Source organism: Hipposideros armiger, unplaced genomic scaffold, assembly GCF_001890085.2.
Source record: "Hipposideros armiger isolate ML-2016 unplaced genomic scaffold, ASM189008v1 scaffold_163, whole genome shotgun sequence".
In the NCBI taxonomy this organism is placed as follows: Eukaryota; Metazoa; Chordata; class Mammalia; order Chiroptera; family Hipposideridae; genus Hipposideros; species Hipposideros armiger.
Window position 1 is genome coordinate 1,924,132 of NW_017731513.1, and position 18,068 is coordinate 1,942,199.

General features: G+C 50.5%; 1 protein-coding gene across 8 annotated transcripts in view; it reads right to left on the reverse strand.

Moving 5' to 3' along the window:
* Nucleotides 1-9,349: 9,349 nt before the first annotated feature.
* The window catches only part of MMP16 (matrix metallopeptidase 16), a 451,752-nt gene continuing 443,033 nt past the window's right edge, over nt 9,350-18,068 (reverse strand). For 7 of the 8 annotated variants that reach the window (XM_019651642.1, XM_019651638.1, XM_019651640.1 and 4 more), the window contains one exon: nt 16,554-18,061. In XM_019651642.1, the coding sequence (XP_019507187.1) occupies nt 17,727-18,061 (335 nt within the window). In that variant the 3' untranslated portion in view covers nt 16,554-17,726. Of the gene's footprint in view, nt 16,145-16,553; nt 18,062-18,068 lie in introns of those variants that run through there. The other variant, XM_019651641.1, reaches the window with a different exon arrangement.

The following is an 18,068-nucleotide window of genomic DNA, read 5'->3' on the forward strand; positions in this document are numbered from 1 at the left end:
CCATGCGACCCGAAGGTTTTTGGAGCGATGGACAGACACAGATGGCTCCAGAACCCAGGCAGAGGTGAAGGTGCATACCTTCCACTTCTCCTGTGATCTGACACCTGGGACCCTAGGTTTTCTTTTTTATCAATCTGTGTGTAAATGAGGAGGAAGCATGGGGCCTGCCCACCTCATAGAGGGGCTTGGCTTCATCAGTTAAAGACGGTAAAATGCTACCATGATAATAAACACTGTCTTTATGTAATCAGCTGGCAGGATGACAATTAAATGAAAGGCCCGCATGTCCCTCACAGCACATTGTCTGAGGGAGTTCTCGCAGCTCAAACCATCAGAGACCTATGTTTAAAACAGTTTCCATAACCTGCCCTATCAAAGAGATAAATTACGGCTCAGGGCTTCCAATGCCTTGTTTATCTCAACCGCTTAAATTCAATTGCTTTAATTAAAATTGCATTGAGAGTGCATTTGCCAATTTAGACTTTCAGAGGTCATCGGGGGTTTTGTTCCATTACATCCTTTTCATGCTATAATGTTTGAAGAATCATCGCTTAATTTTCTCAACAATAAAAAGAAATTTTTCTTCTTAAATGAAGAGCTATCATTTCAACTAACAAGTCATAGAGCAGGCCACAGAACTGGCAGCTGCTTGAGTGAGTGAGGGTACATATATTGGGGTGTCAGATACGTCATGACACGTTTCTGCAATGAAAAACATAGAAAAAAATATGTCATGATGTTTGCGACAACCCAATATTTTATCACCATTTTACCTCTGAAATCTGCCTTTACCTTGTTCTGGAAACATGTAGAGACATTATATTGAAACAAGAAGACATAGTCCCACTATGTCTACACCAACCCTGTCAATTTAGCATTTCCTTGGTGACCCAAGAAGCAACCTGTATGTTCTCGTATTTTGAGGGTCATGAGTGGGGAACAGGACAGCAACAGAGTCCCCTAAATCTGGTAAGAGCCCCCCCATCCATCCTTTACCCCTCCATTCCAGGCACTGCAAACCACCACCCAGAGGACAGCCATTCTCGCCCAAGGCCACAGCGAACCCCTCCCTCTCGTGTTTTCCTTCCTTTCTTCCCTTTATATCTGGAACTCCTGTAGGCCCTTACCCAAGATTCACAATTTTTACATTTTGTCCCATTTGCTTTTCCACCAATTCTGTCTCCTATTTGAGAGCTGAGTGGAACAACGTGCCCCATTATTTCTAAGTGCCTTGTTAATGTATTTCCTAGTAAAATTATATATTTTTTAATCAATTGTCAAAACCAGGAAGTTTAACACTGATGCAAAATGTTCGATCCATAGCTCATATTCACATTTTGTAAAATGTGCTGATAAAATCCCTTATGGCAATGGCTTCCTTAGTCCAGGGTCAGGCGCTGCCGTGAGTGGTCGTGTCCACTTACTCTCCTCTGCACTGGAACGCGTTCCTGAGCTTTGCTTGGCTTTTGTTATAACCTTACATTACTGACAAGTGCAGGACGACTGTTTTGTCGCGGGTCCCAGGTTGGGCTTTTCTGATGTTTTTCATTGTTAGGTTCAGGCCGTGTATTTCTGGCAGGGACACTGTGATGTCTTCCTCCATGCGTCTAGTGAGAAGGCATGTGCTATCCTCTGGGTCCCTGTTTTCCATTTGTAACTAATAAGAAATTTTGGGGGAGACAGCTTGAGCCTATGTGAATATTCAGCATCTCATTAAACTTTAAAAATCCACTGATTTCTGCATCCATTGGTTTTCTAACTCCATTTTCCTTCCCATATTTACGGGGTAGCTGCCACTAGGAGGCAGATTGTTCCTTTGGCGCCTAATTATTTCTTATTCATTTACACATTTATGTCAGCAGGAACCCGGGGTTTATTTCAGGGTGTCAGTCCATTACTTTAATTCTCAGAATGGCCCAGGTCTGATGCTCTGGTGACCTGAACCCCTTTCATGATGACTCCTGTCTCCGTGACCTGACGCCATGCCTTCTGGCTTCCCATGGAGTTTATTCCAGGCTGTTCTCATCCTTTCCCTGTCTCCGCGGGTCAGCCTTCTCCCTAAGGAGCCACGTGCATTGAGTGGATAATCTTTAGAAACCAAGGTTTGAGCGCTACCATTTTCCTCAGTGCTGATAGCAGGTCATTGGTTGTGGGACCTCAGAGGTAGATACGTACATATTCGTCGCACATCTAAATATGCTTTCCTGTCGGCCTTTCTATAAATGTACGTGAACAACCACGAACTCATCCTGGGGCCTCACGTAACCCCACAGCACATTCCAGTCTTTCCACGGCTGCCCAGCTATTAACTAACACAGCTTGAACCTGACCCCAGATTTCTGACTCTAAGTCAGTCGACATTCAAGGCCACTGAGATCAAACCCACTGTCCAGGCCCACCCACTCGGTAGATACGGCCTCCAATCCCATCGCCAGCCAGTTACACATATTGGATGCCCCGTCCCGTTCATTCTTTCTGAAGGTGAAAGGTGATTCAGGAAAAGGGTACTCTCTGTGCTCATCGCGAATAAAAGACACAGTTCACTCTTTTGCTAGATCTAAAAAATGGCTTGAGATATTTTTTAAATGTCTTCTTCCTGGCCCTCACGAGGCCAGAAGGGAGCTGGCTCTGCGCTCTCCTCCCAGCATCTGTGAAGTGACGGCAAGCACTTCCTTTTCTCCTACGGCCGGTGGTTTGGCGGCTTCCTCCCTTTCCTGTAGACTAAGCCGTGCTCCTGTAAAATGTGAACGGTACAGCTAGAACACACACACCACGCCGTGACTCCGGTTCTCACTTCACCTGCGAGGCACCAGAATTGTCTTCACAGCTGCTCCAGTAAGCTTTCCCTGGACCATGGGCTGAGGCAGCATCTGTTTGTTTCTTTACACCCTGGACAGTCTGGGAGTCGGGGTGAGTGTGGGACACTAATCACAGCTTCTCTCCAACACGCTCGTGGTTTTGTGGGACTTTCAGGGGTTCCATGTGGGGCCAGGCTAGCCCTCCGGGCCCCCCAATGGAGCAGATTATCAGCACGACTCGTTGCTGCACCCAGGTTTCTGGCACCTTGTTCCCCACTGGCCTGAACTGCTCCAGCACCTGAGCCGAGTGTGTGTGTGTCCAGCGCCGGCAAAGCCTCTTCCAAGGAGAACTCTGGGGAAAGGGGCGAGGCCAGAAACTTCAGGAAGGACTTGATTAAAGGAGGTGGCTGCCGGCAGAGCAGTTCGTTCTCACCCACACCTCCCCCCACCCCCTGGGGCCACAGAGAAGGAAGACCCTGAGAGCCGACTGCGGCCGGCCTGCTGCAAGGGCCCTGATTCGGGTGTCGAGCGCCCATGGAACCAGAGCAGAGGACGCAGGGGAGGGTATTGAAGAGGAAACTAGACTCTGCACAGAGAAAGGCAGCATGAGGAAGGGGGCGAGGCCTGCACGCTCTGAGGCAGGAGAAGACGATTCAGCTACGTCCCTGGTGCAGGAAAGAATCACAGACGGGCCAGCAGACACACAGCAAAATGTGTGAGTTTCCTCATTTCCCCAGAGAGAGACAGCATCTCGGTTAATCCAGGACAGACTGACAGCCACCAGTAACCCAGCACAGCGAATGGCTTGTTTGGTTTCTGAGTGTGTTTGGTGTGCGCATCTCAGTGACAGCTCGATACAATTTGTCATCCGCTCTCCATGCTTTCCTGCGGGAAGAGCTCTGCTCACTCCCAACTACTTATTTCTGTTATAAAGTCCTCTGCTTATCGTTTAAATGAGTGCTAGAACGACAGACATTCAAACATTAGAGGCCATCAAGACCCTGGTGCCCGGGTTACAGTGAGCAGACGGCCAGTCCCCTCTCACAAGCTGCAGATCCCATGAGACCATGTCTCGTGTGACCCTTGAGGAAGCATCTGCCTTCTCACAACCTTGATATTTCGGAGCCGGAGTGACATGGAATAATCGAGTTAAATAATTTCATTTAACAAGTTAGGGAACCAAGCCCCAGAAAAACATCATGTAACACCAATGGATAGCTTTCCTGCCCCATAATAAACGTAATTCACTTGGCCAAAAAGATAGAAAGCTCTTAGTAAATGCTAGAGTGTTTAAAAAGTGATTTTTAAATATTTTTACTCCATAAATGTGTTCTGGTGTTGAGGTTGAATGTGTATTGATATTTCAAGGTCGCTATCAAAATGCAGATACCTCCTGGAGACATCCAGGCTTGTGTGTTTTAGGCTAAGTGAGCTGACAGCTGAGACCTTAGCAACAGACCAAGATCCAGAAGCCATCAGCCTGAAAGGCAGGCAGCGGGGCCAGGGTGAGGACTGCGGAGCTGGCATGGGCCAGGGAGAGCCATGCCTGCACACGCTCGGTCTGCCCGGGGCCAGTCCCGGCCGCAGGCAGATGCCCCCTGGAATGAAGGTGGCCCAGATGCTGAAACCACAGCACAGGACATGCTTTGCAGGGAAACAGGAAGTGACAAAAATAGCTGCCTTTTCAACAAAAGCAGATTCAAATGGTGCACTATGAATTTCTTATCTGTCAATTAGATTGCAAACTAGAAAGTCACAGAAAACAAGGACGCTTCCCTGTGTCCGTGCAGGGACTGTTTAAAAATAGGAGACCGCCGGAAAACAGGAGAAGTGTAATCAGTACTTAGAGTGACGGTGACGATGTCACATGAACATCTGGGCAGTTAAACGTGCCGTCCGGGAGGCGGTTACATCAGACCTCGCTGCCAGGATATTAATTCACAGCCACAAACAGACTCAAATTGGGACGTTTCCAGTGTCAAATTTATAAAGTCGTCTTCTATTTAGAAGAAAATGTACTCTGGTCACCGCCTCATCCCGCAGTCCCTGTTCACTAAACAGAAAGCGTCCTGACAAGGCATGCACACTGTCCGCTGTGTCCCCAGACCGTGACTGGATGTTATGGGAAATGATAGGACTGTGTCACCTGGCCCCCACTCCTGGGTAAGGCAAGCTTCCTGTTGTCTGAGCGAAGAATATTCTCAGGAAAAAATCAGCCAGCAACGGCAAGCCTTGGCCAAACATCAGAAATGGCTGGTGTCTTGTTAAATTTAATTCAGCAAGTCTGAGGTGGGTGGGACTCAGGAGTCCGTACAGCACTCAGTGCCTTACATGTTCACGGTCATTAGCCATCCTGACCCTGAAACTGTGCAATGCTGTGGTTAAGGACGTATGATATAAAATCAGTATCTGAAATGTAAGGTCCAAAGATGAAACTAGTTCACTCAAAATAGTTCCACACTGAACTGTCATGTTATCGCCTTGCCATATTATCATATGAATTTTTTAATGAAACCTTGTCATCTTAATAATCGTCTCATGTCAATCAATTGTCAAGTCCTGGAACAGAAGAGCACCAGTAAAACAGTGATTTCAAGTGACCCACAAAACAGGGACATTTCCCCTCAGGCAGCTGCTCGAGGGACCGTGACGACCGTGACACAGTGACGCTTCTCCAACGTGTGCAGTCGGGCTGCCAGCCCTCAGCTGGTCGCCCACTTCCACCTGACCGAGGCGCCCTGTGGGCCGGCCTGGCCTCGGGCATGTGGCCCAGATGGTCAGGCCATAGGAAGTGCCAGCATCAAGGGGCTGGTGGTCCAGTATCCCGGAGGCCACACAGCACATCAGGGATTATTTTTCCTAATGAGAAGAGTTGTGTGATGAAAAGTGTGTGATTCTTGCCCAGAGCTCCAAAGGCTGCTCTGTGTTACGTCTGCCAGAGTTTGGACATAAGCCGGTGCGCTGGGTAACGGCCGCCCGATGGAGAAGCGTTCACACTGTGACAGCGCGTCCTGCGAGCCCCACTCAGGCCCAGCGGCCTGGCTGCTGAGTGAGCGCGTTGAAGCACCGTGTCCCATCACGGCGACTTAGTAAAGATGTACTGTTATTACTTCATGGAGAATGTACTGACGCGCCCTAAATAACTGGACGCCTAGATTTGGACAGGGCGGACTTCCTGTGACACTCATTTCCCGCATGTCGGCACACATGGCGCCGCCTCGCCCATCAGCATGTGTCCCGAGAAGTCCAGGGGGCGGGGCAGGAGTGGTTCAGCCCCTTCCGACTCAGTGACCATAGCTGACCTCGCCCAGGGGACGTGCGATGCAATAATCTGTGCTGACTGGAAGGGGCTGCCAGTCGAGTGACAGGCTGGACAACTGGTTTCCGTACAGAAATCTCGGCCAGGATGCCCGTGACGACCTGAATTGCCCCCTGGTTATCATTACATCATCCACCATCGCTCTCCAGGGTGCGTTCTTTCCCCACGGATGGAGTGGGGGGCTCAGTGGTCTTGGGGATTGATGGCCATCGTAGTTTTTGGACTCTTTGATCATGGCCCTAATTGTCTGCGTTTTCCGGGGGATGTAGCTGTAACTGGTGTAAGGAGGGTGCCCGGGAGCTTCCTGGGTTCTCCAGGTTGCCGTCGCTTTGCCCTGGGCGGGTGCCCCGCTGGCTGGAGTGCTGTGAACCCATGAGGAGGGGGGACAGGTACCCACAGTATGTCTGGTCCCCTCGGGAACACCCGTGCCGGGAAAGGGCCAGGAGGGCAGTTGCCAGGCCCTCGGCCTCGCGCGCAAAGGCGCTGGCCCGGGTATTAGATGGCCGTCAGCTGTCACCAGTTGGCCATTAGCTACTGTTGTCATGCATGTAACTACCGCGGCTGCGTTAGCAAGCGCAGGTATCATGAGGGTGCAGATCCTGCGTATCCTACTTCCTGTGTCTCGCCCGGCCGCCAGCAAGAACACAATACAGTGGCATGAACCCCCTACCTGTGGCTCCGTTGTTGTTCCTTTTGGCCTCCCTGAGTCCTGCGTCCATCTGCAGGGAGCTGAGCCCCAGCACGACAACTGGGAAAGCAACCCTCCCTGGCAGGGCTCCTGGGAAGCCGTGAGAGCGGAGTCAGTGTCAGACTGCCTGAGTCTGGCTAGAACGCGATCCCCCTGAGAGGTGGCCACGGGCGCTGGCAGAAGTTTCGGGGACGGCACCGTCACAGCTGTGCGGACACTGGGAGGCTCCCCGCGGGCCGCCGGTGCAGCCTCTGTAACCGCAGATGCCGAGAGGGCCTCGGCCATGGCAGGGATGGTGCGGCCTGTGGAGGAAGCCCCGCTCTGGCCAGGGCCCGTCAGGCCTCTGCTCCCAAGCTCACTGTTGTCAGCGCTCCAGTCTGGTGGGACTTTCCGGCCGGGATGCGCTTTGGTTTTGGTCTCAGGGACTTTCATGATTAACTCGCTGCTTCCAAAGACCGTCAGACACACCCCGTGCCTTCAGTGGCTAGTTGTTATCACTTGGGCTTCTCCGTTCGTGGAGTCTGTGATTGAACTGAGTACTGGAATCCTTATCGGGAAGAGTAAGCCATTCCTATCTGCACTTTCTCCCCCCTGCATCCCTGCTCAGCAACAGAGCATGACAGGGTCCCTTCTGCTGGCCGGTGTCCAGCCCCATCACAGGCCCCGCCTGTGGCCTGCCTGGGGACAGGGTCCTGTGCAGCGGCAGAGTCACAACGTGACACCCCCGCCCTAGCAGTGTTTGGGGGTGTCTTTAGTAAACCAAGGGACGTGGCACATCTGCCTCGCACTGCCTCCACCCTGACCTCAGCTTTACTGCCCAACACCCCCCNGTGTCTTTAGTAAACCAAGGGACGTGGCACATCTGCCTCGCACTGCCTCCACCCTGACCTCAGCTTTACTGCCCAACACCCCCCCCCCCCCCCCCGCCCCACGTGGCCGGTTTGCTGCAGACTCTCCAGTAACAAAACCCAAACTGGTAATTCAGCCACTTGAAAAATGCGTTCTTCCCTTTCTGGTCTGGCACCTTCAGGATCCGTTCCGATTCTCCAGAACCTGCACGCCACCGAGCAGCCAGATTTTGTCATGTTTGGCGTGTCAGCTGTTTCTTCCAATGTTTGCCATTATAATTGATTCTGCAGGGTATGCTGGGATATGGCAGCAGCGTTTAGACTTGGAGACAGGTCGCTGTGTTGAGAATGAGGGAAGAGCTCTGTTATGTCTCTTTTGTGAGAAAACTCTAGGAGTTTGCAAGGGTCTTTAAACAAGGCAGAAATAGCCCATCAGGCTGGGGAATAGGAGCTCAGAGGGGCCTTGGAATTTGGGGCTGCGGATCCCATTCGCCTCCCGTTTCGGTGGCCTGTGTGCACCCAGGGCAAACCCTGTGTTTCACACGAGAGGTCTAATGGGGCCGAGTTACTGGGCCCTGAAATCCAGCTACAGACTGGGCGAGGCGAGGGCCTCGTGCCGGCTTGTTCAGACCCTTGTCTGCGAAAGCTAAGAAACCCATAGTCCCTAGTTTTCGCCAACACCTAAGCCAAGCGAGTGTGGCTCCAACCTGCGAGCTTCTTGATGCTTTCACATATTAGAAGTGACGCTGCCAGCCCCACAGCCTGTGGTGACCACACGTCGTTCCTGCAACTGTGCGGTAGTGTCTGCCCCCCCCCCCAAAGCCTGGCCTGCAACTGCACCTTATTCCAGGTGACAATTTAATCCTGTTTTGCCCCCGTGTGCCATTAACTATCAAATATGTGCCTCTTTAAAACAGACAGGATGTCCCCTCCTTTCTCACCAGGACAGACAAGTCCATCGTTCCTGCTCCTCCTCCACTCAGGGGGCTCAGTTGCCTGAGAAGCAGCTCTGACTGTAGCCAAAAACAAGCACAGGAAGAGAGGGTAGTGGGTCACCCACAGAACCGCCAGATGGCCGGTGACAAAGACGTAGAGGCATCTGATCCCTTTGTGACTCAGCCTGTGAACTTAACATTCACGCGTCTCCTTCACGGACATGGAGTTCCCTTTCCAGAATAATTCACTGTCCCAAACGTGCTACGTTGTCACACTGTGCGCCTTTGCAGGAGCCGAACTTTGGCCTAAAACGCTACTTTCTTGCTGTTCACCTGTTCGCCTCCTTGTTTTCTCACGCGTTACCTTCTCTGCCGTCTCGCTGCCCAGTCAGGCAGCGCCCTCACTTACCCAGAAAGTGATCTTTATTCTTTCCCTGTGGTGACGCCCTACACACCCTGCCCCACCCAGGGCACCTACCAGAACACGTCCTGTGCAGCCGCGCTTCCTGCCCCGTCCTGGGTCACAGCCGTGCCACCTAGCTGGCAGTCACACAGTTCTCCCGTGACATGGCTGGCTGAATATACTTGCTAATTCAAGCAGACACAAGGCAGCTTTGGGCCTCAGTTACTTCAGGATTTTCCTTCTGTGTCCCATGCTGACCAGGAGAGTAATGGCCACCGCTATCGGTCACAGCCTGAATAGTCATCCCAAATGTGTGTGAATCATTCACTGAGTAAAACCACAATGTCCATTTCTCTGTTCTCTTATTTATTGACAGTTTAATTACAACACAATGAATTGGTGGTGAGTACAGACGATGCAATAGTATAAAAAGCCATTTAACCCTTCCCTAGGGTAAGACACGCCCTGCCCCAACCCCTCCTTGAATGGAAACATAAATATGAATTAATTAATACAGAAAAAATCACGGCACAGCCCTTAACTCCGACCGCCATGGCAGGTACCATGCGGGTGATCCTAGCTCGTGACACGCATGTTATAAACACAAGCACTTGTGGGAGAGTCTGGTCCTGGTGATGGTCTACAGTGTGAGGTTCATGGCATGACCTCCTGACCTTCAAGGACACAACAGTACAAAGAGTCTAGAGATGGCAGCTTGGTGAGCTGGTCCATGAACTAATCAACCAGTTTACTTAACCAAGTGGTACGTACGAGGCCTTGCTTTACGGATAAAGACAGCTCGTGAATAATACACACCGTTCAATGCAGCGATCCAGTAAAGCCAATGAAAAATTAATTAAGCACCACAGAATTTTGCCGGATTGTATCTGACAGTAATAATACACTTTAGCACCATTGATTCAGCCTTATATTTGCACACAAATGAGCTCTGTGTTTGTCAGTACAAGCTATCTGAAACAACCAAACATACGCCGGGTTTAGGGCGGTACAAACATGTAGGATCCTGTGCGGACAGAGACCCCCGCCACCTCACAAACCTGAATGAACACCGTCCGGCAGACGGAGTCTACGTCTTCCTTTCCTTGCACAGGAGGCTACATGTTGTCAAAGACTTAATGAAACGTGCTGAGTGTAATGTGAACCCAGAACTTTAAAGTTAGATTTCAACACTCCCTATAACTGAACACATCGTGGGAGTTGAAATAAAGTGTTGTCAGATGACTAAAAGATAATGGGTGAAATATTGAATTTTCTAGTTGTTTCTCTGCTTCACAGTTCAATGTTATTTGAATGAAGTCTGCATTAATTTTATGCATTCTCTCAACTTCCCACAACCACAATAGAGAATGGAAAAAATGATTTTCATAGGAGGCTATAAAATGTGTATTGTTTACCCAAGAGACAATTTTCCTTTGTAATTTCTCCCTTCTCATTCTGACTCTGAAAGATAAATGTGCAGTTTTTAAAATATATATAGCATTTATCTGACTAAATCGATGGGGTTCTCCTACCCCCTGAATCTCTCTAGTGATCTGTGTATTTCCAAATCTCGGGTAGCATTGACCTTGTTTGGTGGCCATGGCCGCATTCATCATCGTGCTGACCCACCACTGCAATCAGGATGACGTCAGTGCCAGGAAGCCAGTATGGAAACCTCTCGAAGACAGGTCACTACACTGATGGAGCAGATGGTTTGCTCAGTGTCAGTGATTGATTCTTAGAAAACCATCCATAGACTCTGGACTAATTAGATTTTATGTTGCCAAAAAACTAAGTTTATTCAAAGTTATATTTGCGCGAGTAGTAAACTAGTAGTAAACTCCATTTATTTCCCTCCTATAATATAAAAACGATATATTTATTTAAAATTTTATACTTAAGAGAAAATCTTTCATGACTTTTAGCCCAAAGCCAGTGTTAATGGGTGAGTCTCAAACCCCTGAAAATAGAGGTGACAGATGTGCCGATGCAGACACACAGCACAGAGCTGCCACCCACACCCCCCGCCCTCTCTTTACCATCTATGTAATTTACACATAAAGAGAAACAGACCCAAGGATCGAGGTTTTGGGCATTCGTGTACTCACAATGTTCCTTAAACAACACTATGTTATGGTATTTAATTTTGTATAATTATTTAAGACACATTCTCCGAAAGCAAACGTCTGTAGCTGGCTTCCCAAAGGCGACAGCGTTTCACTTTCCTCAGGGGGACAGCTCTAAAGAGGGAGAGCCCCACGCGAGGATAGAGGGTGTGTGGAAGTGGGGAGGCTACGTCCGCACGTGCAACAGGAGTACAGCATGAGGGTGGAGGCCATTTCCAGGGAACCACGTCGGACGTGCCATGGTGCTCCACTCTGCTCCTCACAAAGGGAAGGGAAACCAAACCGGTATAAAAAGGAGAAGGTGGATGTGGAAAGGCCTGCATGAGCACAGACTGCACACGACAGCACAAGCACCAAGCTCCTGCCAGCCGTCTGTATTTTCAGGTGACACACAGACAGCAAACATCATGTCAGAACTGGAGGAGCAGCAAAGCCAGGGGGTGCATGGGGATGTCACGTCTACAAGCAGCAGAGTAACTCAGATTGTGATACGTTGCACTGAGGACCCTATAAAGGCCTAACAGATTCCATGTCAGGTACAAAAGAAGTGACAGGAAGAACTAAAACCTTGTTTTATCCAGGCAAGAGTAGGAAAAAAGAGCTGTGAGGAGACAGGCGATAATGTGGCCTTCGTGATACTATTATTTCAGTGGCAGCGAAAACTAGGACATGATTTAAAGATTGAGTCATTTATTCAAGGGAAGTGCATTTTACCTTCACGACCCGCCTGCCGAGAGACAGAGAAAATGCGTTCACACTGGCATCACGGGAGCAAAACACACGTGTATCCTAGTGACACTGAGGACACAGCTCATACCCGGCCTCATTCATCCACATCTTGGCAAGAAGCACGCGTTCATGAGAAAGATAGCCAGGGCAAGCAGCACCCTCTCCCAGCCCAGGCAAAGCGTCCCGTGGTCACGCGTCACCAAAGCTCCATTAGGAGCGAGGCTGTCAAAAAGGGTTATGCCCGGATCTAGTAGCTATGAACTGAGTGCTACAGAAATGTCTGTATTTTGAGCAGTCTTTTTTCAGAGGATAAAACACTCACGGAGCATCTTCGTACGTGAAGGAGTTAATCATTTCATTCGTGGCCCTGTTCTGTCCTTGCGGCTCTGTAAGGGCTAATGACCTCTTGCTCCGAAGCTGAGTGGCCTAACGTGATACAGTGACCCTGCCTCCGTATTTCCACTGCACTGGCTTCCTTCTCCCTTCTTACGGCTGTGTCAGTCCAGCTCTGAAGCAGAGCACACACGTGGCCGTTACGTGGGTCACACGCTGTTCTAGTTTACCATCGGCTGCCCGTGTGCCCCGAACACATGCGTCAAGCCTGACGCTTACGCCTAGTGTAAGATACAGTCTCAAACACGCTGCTCTTTACCCTGAAAAGGCGTCGGCTCTTCAGAACTCAGCGTCTTCCATCCATAACTTTTTATACCTGTTATGCACCGACCATGAGCTACTGGTTACACCCTCATTTTCCTTAGAGCATCCGCTGTGCGTAGCTCAGAGGGGCTGTGTGACAACCTCAGGGTCTCAGGCCTTCAGTGCGTGTAAGAATTAGCTTTGTTCTAAAAACGCTGCAGGTCATATCTAGTTACCAGCTCACAGTCGTGTTTAGAAACCAAAGGCTGCTACTTGAGTATTCAATCAGAAAATTGACAGAAATTTTACAATATCACATCTGGTTTTCACCCAGTTTCTGTGAGTTTGTCACATCAGCCTGTGATCTTACGCTTTATATACTATAAGCTTCCATTTCAAAGGAGACACATGTATAAAATGTGGAAAGAGATATTTATAACTGGATGTTGTTACTCTGACCTGAAATTGCTCAGAATCATTTCAGACTTAAAGCAAAGGAAGGCATGAAGTGGTTTCCATGCTACATGGAAGAAAAGGTCACCAGTCAGTGACACTGGGGCACGAAGCAGCATCCCTGCTACCACGCCACGTGTCCTGTGTTCTGAGGGTGGAGGGACATTCTCCCCTAGGACCTGCCTTCCTCAGGAGAGCTGCCACTACACATCTGCCCAGCTGGGGTTGCCGACACCCACCTCCGACCCGATCGCCCGGAAGGCAGAGCCGGGCAGCAGCGTCCCCTCAGGCCCGCTGGCTGACTATGTCCAGTGCACAGCCCATCTCAGCGGACAGGACAGCCTGCTCCTTTGTCTGCATTGCTGTTACTCTCGCTAAGTAGTCCAGCAGCATTACGGAGTGCCGCCTGCACCTTCCTACTCAAAACACTCCCCTTTCCTCTCCCTCCATTTCCAATACTGATCTACATCACAAGTACCTGTCGTGTTTATGATGGCGCTATGCCGGCTGCTGCTTTCTCTATCTATGAAGTTCTCATTTTTAAAATGTAACTGATAGAACTTCTCTGATGTGGCTGTGGTTTCTCCTAGGCGACATGGAACCAACAACAGATGCGTAGTGTTCTGGGAGCTAGAGCCTGTGGTGGCAGTAAGTCAGCCAAAAACAACAGAGATTCTTGTCACCACTCCCGTGTCACTGTCTATCCCAGACAGCACGCTGAGTGTCATCAGCAGGGACACTGTTCTTCCCTGGAAGAGCCCCCAAGGTGGGCGGGTGTCGGCAGCCACCAGAGGTGTCAGTGTTAAGACACCCCCGCTGGGGCCCAGCCTGTGCCCCCCCGCCACGGTGAAGCTGGGCAATGTCCTCATCCGTGTCACGCTTTTAAATCAGCCAGAGAAAGGGAACGAAAGTAGGTGTACAGTGTGTGGAACACAAAACATGTGGCAACAGGAGACAATACCACGCAGTCCGGCCATGAAAGGAACATCTGCCTAATCCGGCCGTCGGTCCCTTTGTTACTTAGTCATTATTTTTATAAACAGTCATTTGTCACATTGGTTCAGGAAAGTCTTGCCCTCTGACCTGTAACAGATGTCATCCTTGCTGCTGTCACAGAGTCCTCTAGTTTATCTGCTCCCTTCGCAGCTGAGGAGCACCTGACCCCACGTCCGCAGACCCGTGTCCTGAGACGGGTGACAGCGAAATTCTGCTCCCGTGCTAAGGGCTGGCGTGGCCGGTCTGCTCCATGGACGGCAGGCTGACCACGTCTCCAGTGCTTCACCCAGTCCTGCTAACCACACACAGAATGATGGCTAAAATGATAAGCTCAGTGTATGTAAGGAACACCACCTCGCTTCCACGAGTGTTTCTATCGAAGCAAAGAAAAACCGTGGAAGGAAGGAGAATTAGTTTTGCGGTCCTGCTGTTTTCCTGTCGGTGGGGGGAGCTTGGGCCTGCACTTCCCATGTGTCAGTGTCGGCACGCTGACAGCCGCTGGACAACGCGCGTCTCCCGAGATGCTGGACTGGCCCGTCATGGGCTGGCCTCTGACAGTCCCCACTGCTTCCGAGTCCCTGTCCTGTGTGCTGGCCAGTCAGCCCTTGTCCCCTCCCCTGTGGATCCACAGCGCTGAGCTGCTTCCCAGATCCCAGGGGAAGAGGAGGAAGCACCTCATCCGAGAGCCCGGCTTGCAGGGCACCCGTGGGGCCCCAACGCTGGGACTGTCACACGTGACGGTCCTCTTCCCGCGACCTCTCGGCTTAACGCCCCAGTGGAGAGAGAAGCCACGTGTGCCTTTTCCTATCCCCCGAATCTCATCTCACTGAGGTAAACACGACGCAACGCGGAGCCTGACATGTGCAGGGTTCAGGCACAAGGGCACAACCCTTTCTCTGAAAGCCACGATCATTTTCTAGCCCTTAGATACTGAGGCTCAGGATGAATCAGGATATTGTGACAAGTGAGTAAAGAGGCAAATGACTGCTGCTTCTGCGGTTTCTTTCTCATTTTAAAGAAAGTAAGTTTTCAGTGTTGATGGAATTCCGCAGTGATTATTCACACATGTCCCAAAATGCCGCAGTTCCTCAGTTGAATCTTTAGCAAAATGAAATTTCCAGCCATTTTTTTCCCCTTGACATCAAGGTACTAAAAGGATTAAACCCTCCCCAGCCAGCTCTGTGTGCATGAGCCTGTGCCCAGTCCCCTACCCGGTGGGGTGACGGCTGCAGCCCCGGCACCGTCCACAAGAGACCACGAGGGAAGCTGCAGGCCAAGCAGCCCCCCCATGTGGCGGCCCTCACACACGTACCCCAACCCGCCCTGACGTGCTAAGCACTGCAGAATGTTTGGCTGCAAATCCACTCCTCCTTTCTTAGCCTGACATTGTACGTGTCCAGGTTGTAGAAATAACAGCTGCAAGGTTCGCCGCATGCCACGGTGATTCCAAAATGTTTTCCCCAACCCAGTCATAACATGTAACCGAAAGGCATTCTCATTTCCATGCTATATGGAGGATAAATATAAATTCACGGCAGCCAGCCTATCCGTTTCCAAGTCAGAATGCATACCTACACTCCTTAAAAATCATCTGGAAATGAGTATTATTAGCAAATGAGTAAGAAACTCTCACTAGTATAAAATTCCTGCTTCACATAAAAGCCACACTGGTCATTCAAGTATTTTAAGGATTTTTTTTTTCTTACAGTTTTATATTTGTACTAAAATGATGAATTCAGACTTGAAATCATATTAAAGGAAAATGGAAAGTCCCTTCTACCTACAGAATGTCTTTTTGGGGTGCATGTTGAGAGCAGAGTGTCCACCTGTCCGTCTGCCATCCACTCTGTCCACTTGAGGCAAACGGCGCCCACTCACCAGGATTTCAGAGAACAGTTCCCACGCCAATGGAGAAGCCACACCGGGCGTCCTTCTGTTTGTGCCAGTTTGCAAGTTAGAGGTCAGAGGGCAGACACACAGAGCAGGGCTCTCCAGGGACGACTGTCACAGAAGATAACGTGTAAGTTGTTGCTAGTGACAGTCACCAGGTCGGAAATCAAGTTCAAGGCAAGCTGCTCGCTGTTTCCAAAGCGAAGCCCCTCAAACGCGGGCGTTCCCACAAAGCCAGTGTCTGGCTATTGGGGCTCCTCCGGGCCGGTTCTACCAGGGTCACGGCCCAGTGGCCGGAAGCCTCCACCTGCAAGCAGCCGCTCCTGAAAATCAACAGTGAGGTCTGTCAGGTGCTGGCTTTTCTCTAGGAAAACACACTGGCACAAATCTGCTCTGCAGGCCACGTGAAAGTGACAGCACTGCTGCTAGGACAAGTCACAGCCACAGAGAAAGGCCGTGGTGGTCTCCAGGCTCCATCAGTGGTCAGATGGGTGCCGACCCCGGCAGCCACGCCAACCCTTTGAGAACTATGGCAGCTGAGCAGCAGGGGATGGGGGCTCAGCCGTCACCTCTCTGCGTGCACCTTTCAGATGGCGCAGCCCCCGCATGGACCAAGGCACACTGAGCTTTCATGCAATGGGTTTTAAAACAAATTCGATACATCCAACAAAAGAAAAAAAAATGACAGGCCATTATCAGCATTTGTTCAAATAAAATTTCACTCTTACAAGATACTTAATAAAATACCTTTTTATTTGCCAGGAAATTGTTTGGCAAGTAACATCATCTCTGTTTGTCATAAATGCATTTCTGTAGTACCGTAAATCGCTTAAAAATTACATGGGTTATAGGATATCTGTTTTAAAAACCTGACCTTCCTGAAGCTGTGCCTGTTGTCCCCACCGCCCAATCCTACAATCCACCGGACAGCAAAACTGACCACCCTGCGACTCCGAACGCTGGTCTGATAGTTCTCAAAGGGTTACCCCAATGTGTCACTCGTGTCACATCGCCATCTGAGACAACCGGCACTTTAAACCTCTTTGGGGACATACTGCTTCTTTCTCCCTCTAACGAATACTCCTGACAGACTAGGGAAGGCCGGGGCGATGGCCTAAAACAGCTTGGGGGGGGGGTCACCACAGTGACACGGGCGAGGTGGCAGAAGGGCGGAAACACTTGCGGACGATCCGAAGGTCCTATGTGCATCCCGCTCTGAGTCTACATGTTATGGACACGGAGGACATGGCTGAGACCAGCTGTAGAAAACGAAAAATGGATGTCTCATTAAGGCTGTTACTATATTGCAGAGATTTTGGCCCCTTGCGTTGGAAAACGGCTGTCCGACAGTCTAGCGTCCCGATGCGCCCCGAACCCCGCCTGACACCAGGAAGCACGGGACGCTCCGAGCAGTCAGAGCGCTCTCTTCTTTGGAGACAAAGCTGTTTTGGGTCTTCACACTTTCCTGAAAGTTCAGTGGTGGGTTTTTGTTTCACCTCTTTAACTTTTCTTTGCTTTAAAGCAAAAATGCGTGGGTTTTCCATTTTGCTTCCCTCCCCCCCCCACCCCCAGAATTGGGCTCAGACTTCAGAAGGAAAATCGCCTTAGAAACCTTTGAGAAGAATCTTTTCTTCTTTTTTTCCCTCTTCTCGAGTTACTCCTGAAAATGTACTGGGCATTGAGCGTGCAGAGGAAAGGCCTAGAACTGAATGACGAAGGACGACAAGGGGCTGAAGGACGGCAGGTACTGTGCGTCATGGAGCCTCCCCACGGCTGCGTTTCCACTCACGTGCAGGACCGGCAGCCCCGCGTGGCCGCCGCCAGCCTGCTCCTAGCTAGGAACCAGCATAACGGCTCTCGTCTTGAACCTCAAGTTAGCACAACTCTGGGACAGAGGCTGGGCCCTCACACCCACTCCTGCATCGAGCGCTTACAGTACAGTATGTGCCGTGGCGTCCCTTTCCGCTTGAACTGGACCACGGTGTAGAGCAGGACCAGGAGGCACAGGGCCAGCGTGCACGGGATGACCACTGCCACGGCCTTCACCGTGCTGGCCGTGTTGTCCAGCTTGATGACGATGTCCACGTCGTCGGGCGGGCGGGGTCCGTCCTTGTCCCTGTCTGTGGGTCCGTCACAGCCCATGAAGTCCTTGAGGATGGATCTGGGATATCCCGGCTCCACCTTTAGTATCTGGTTGTTGAATTTCCAGTAGTCCTTCCCCTTGTAGAAGTACGTGAAGCCTGGAGG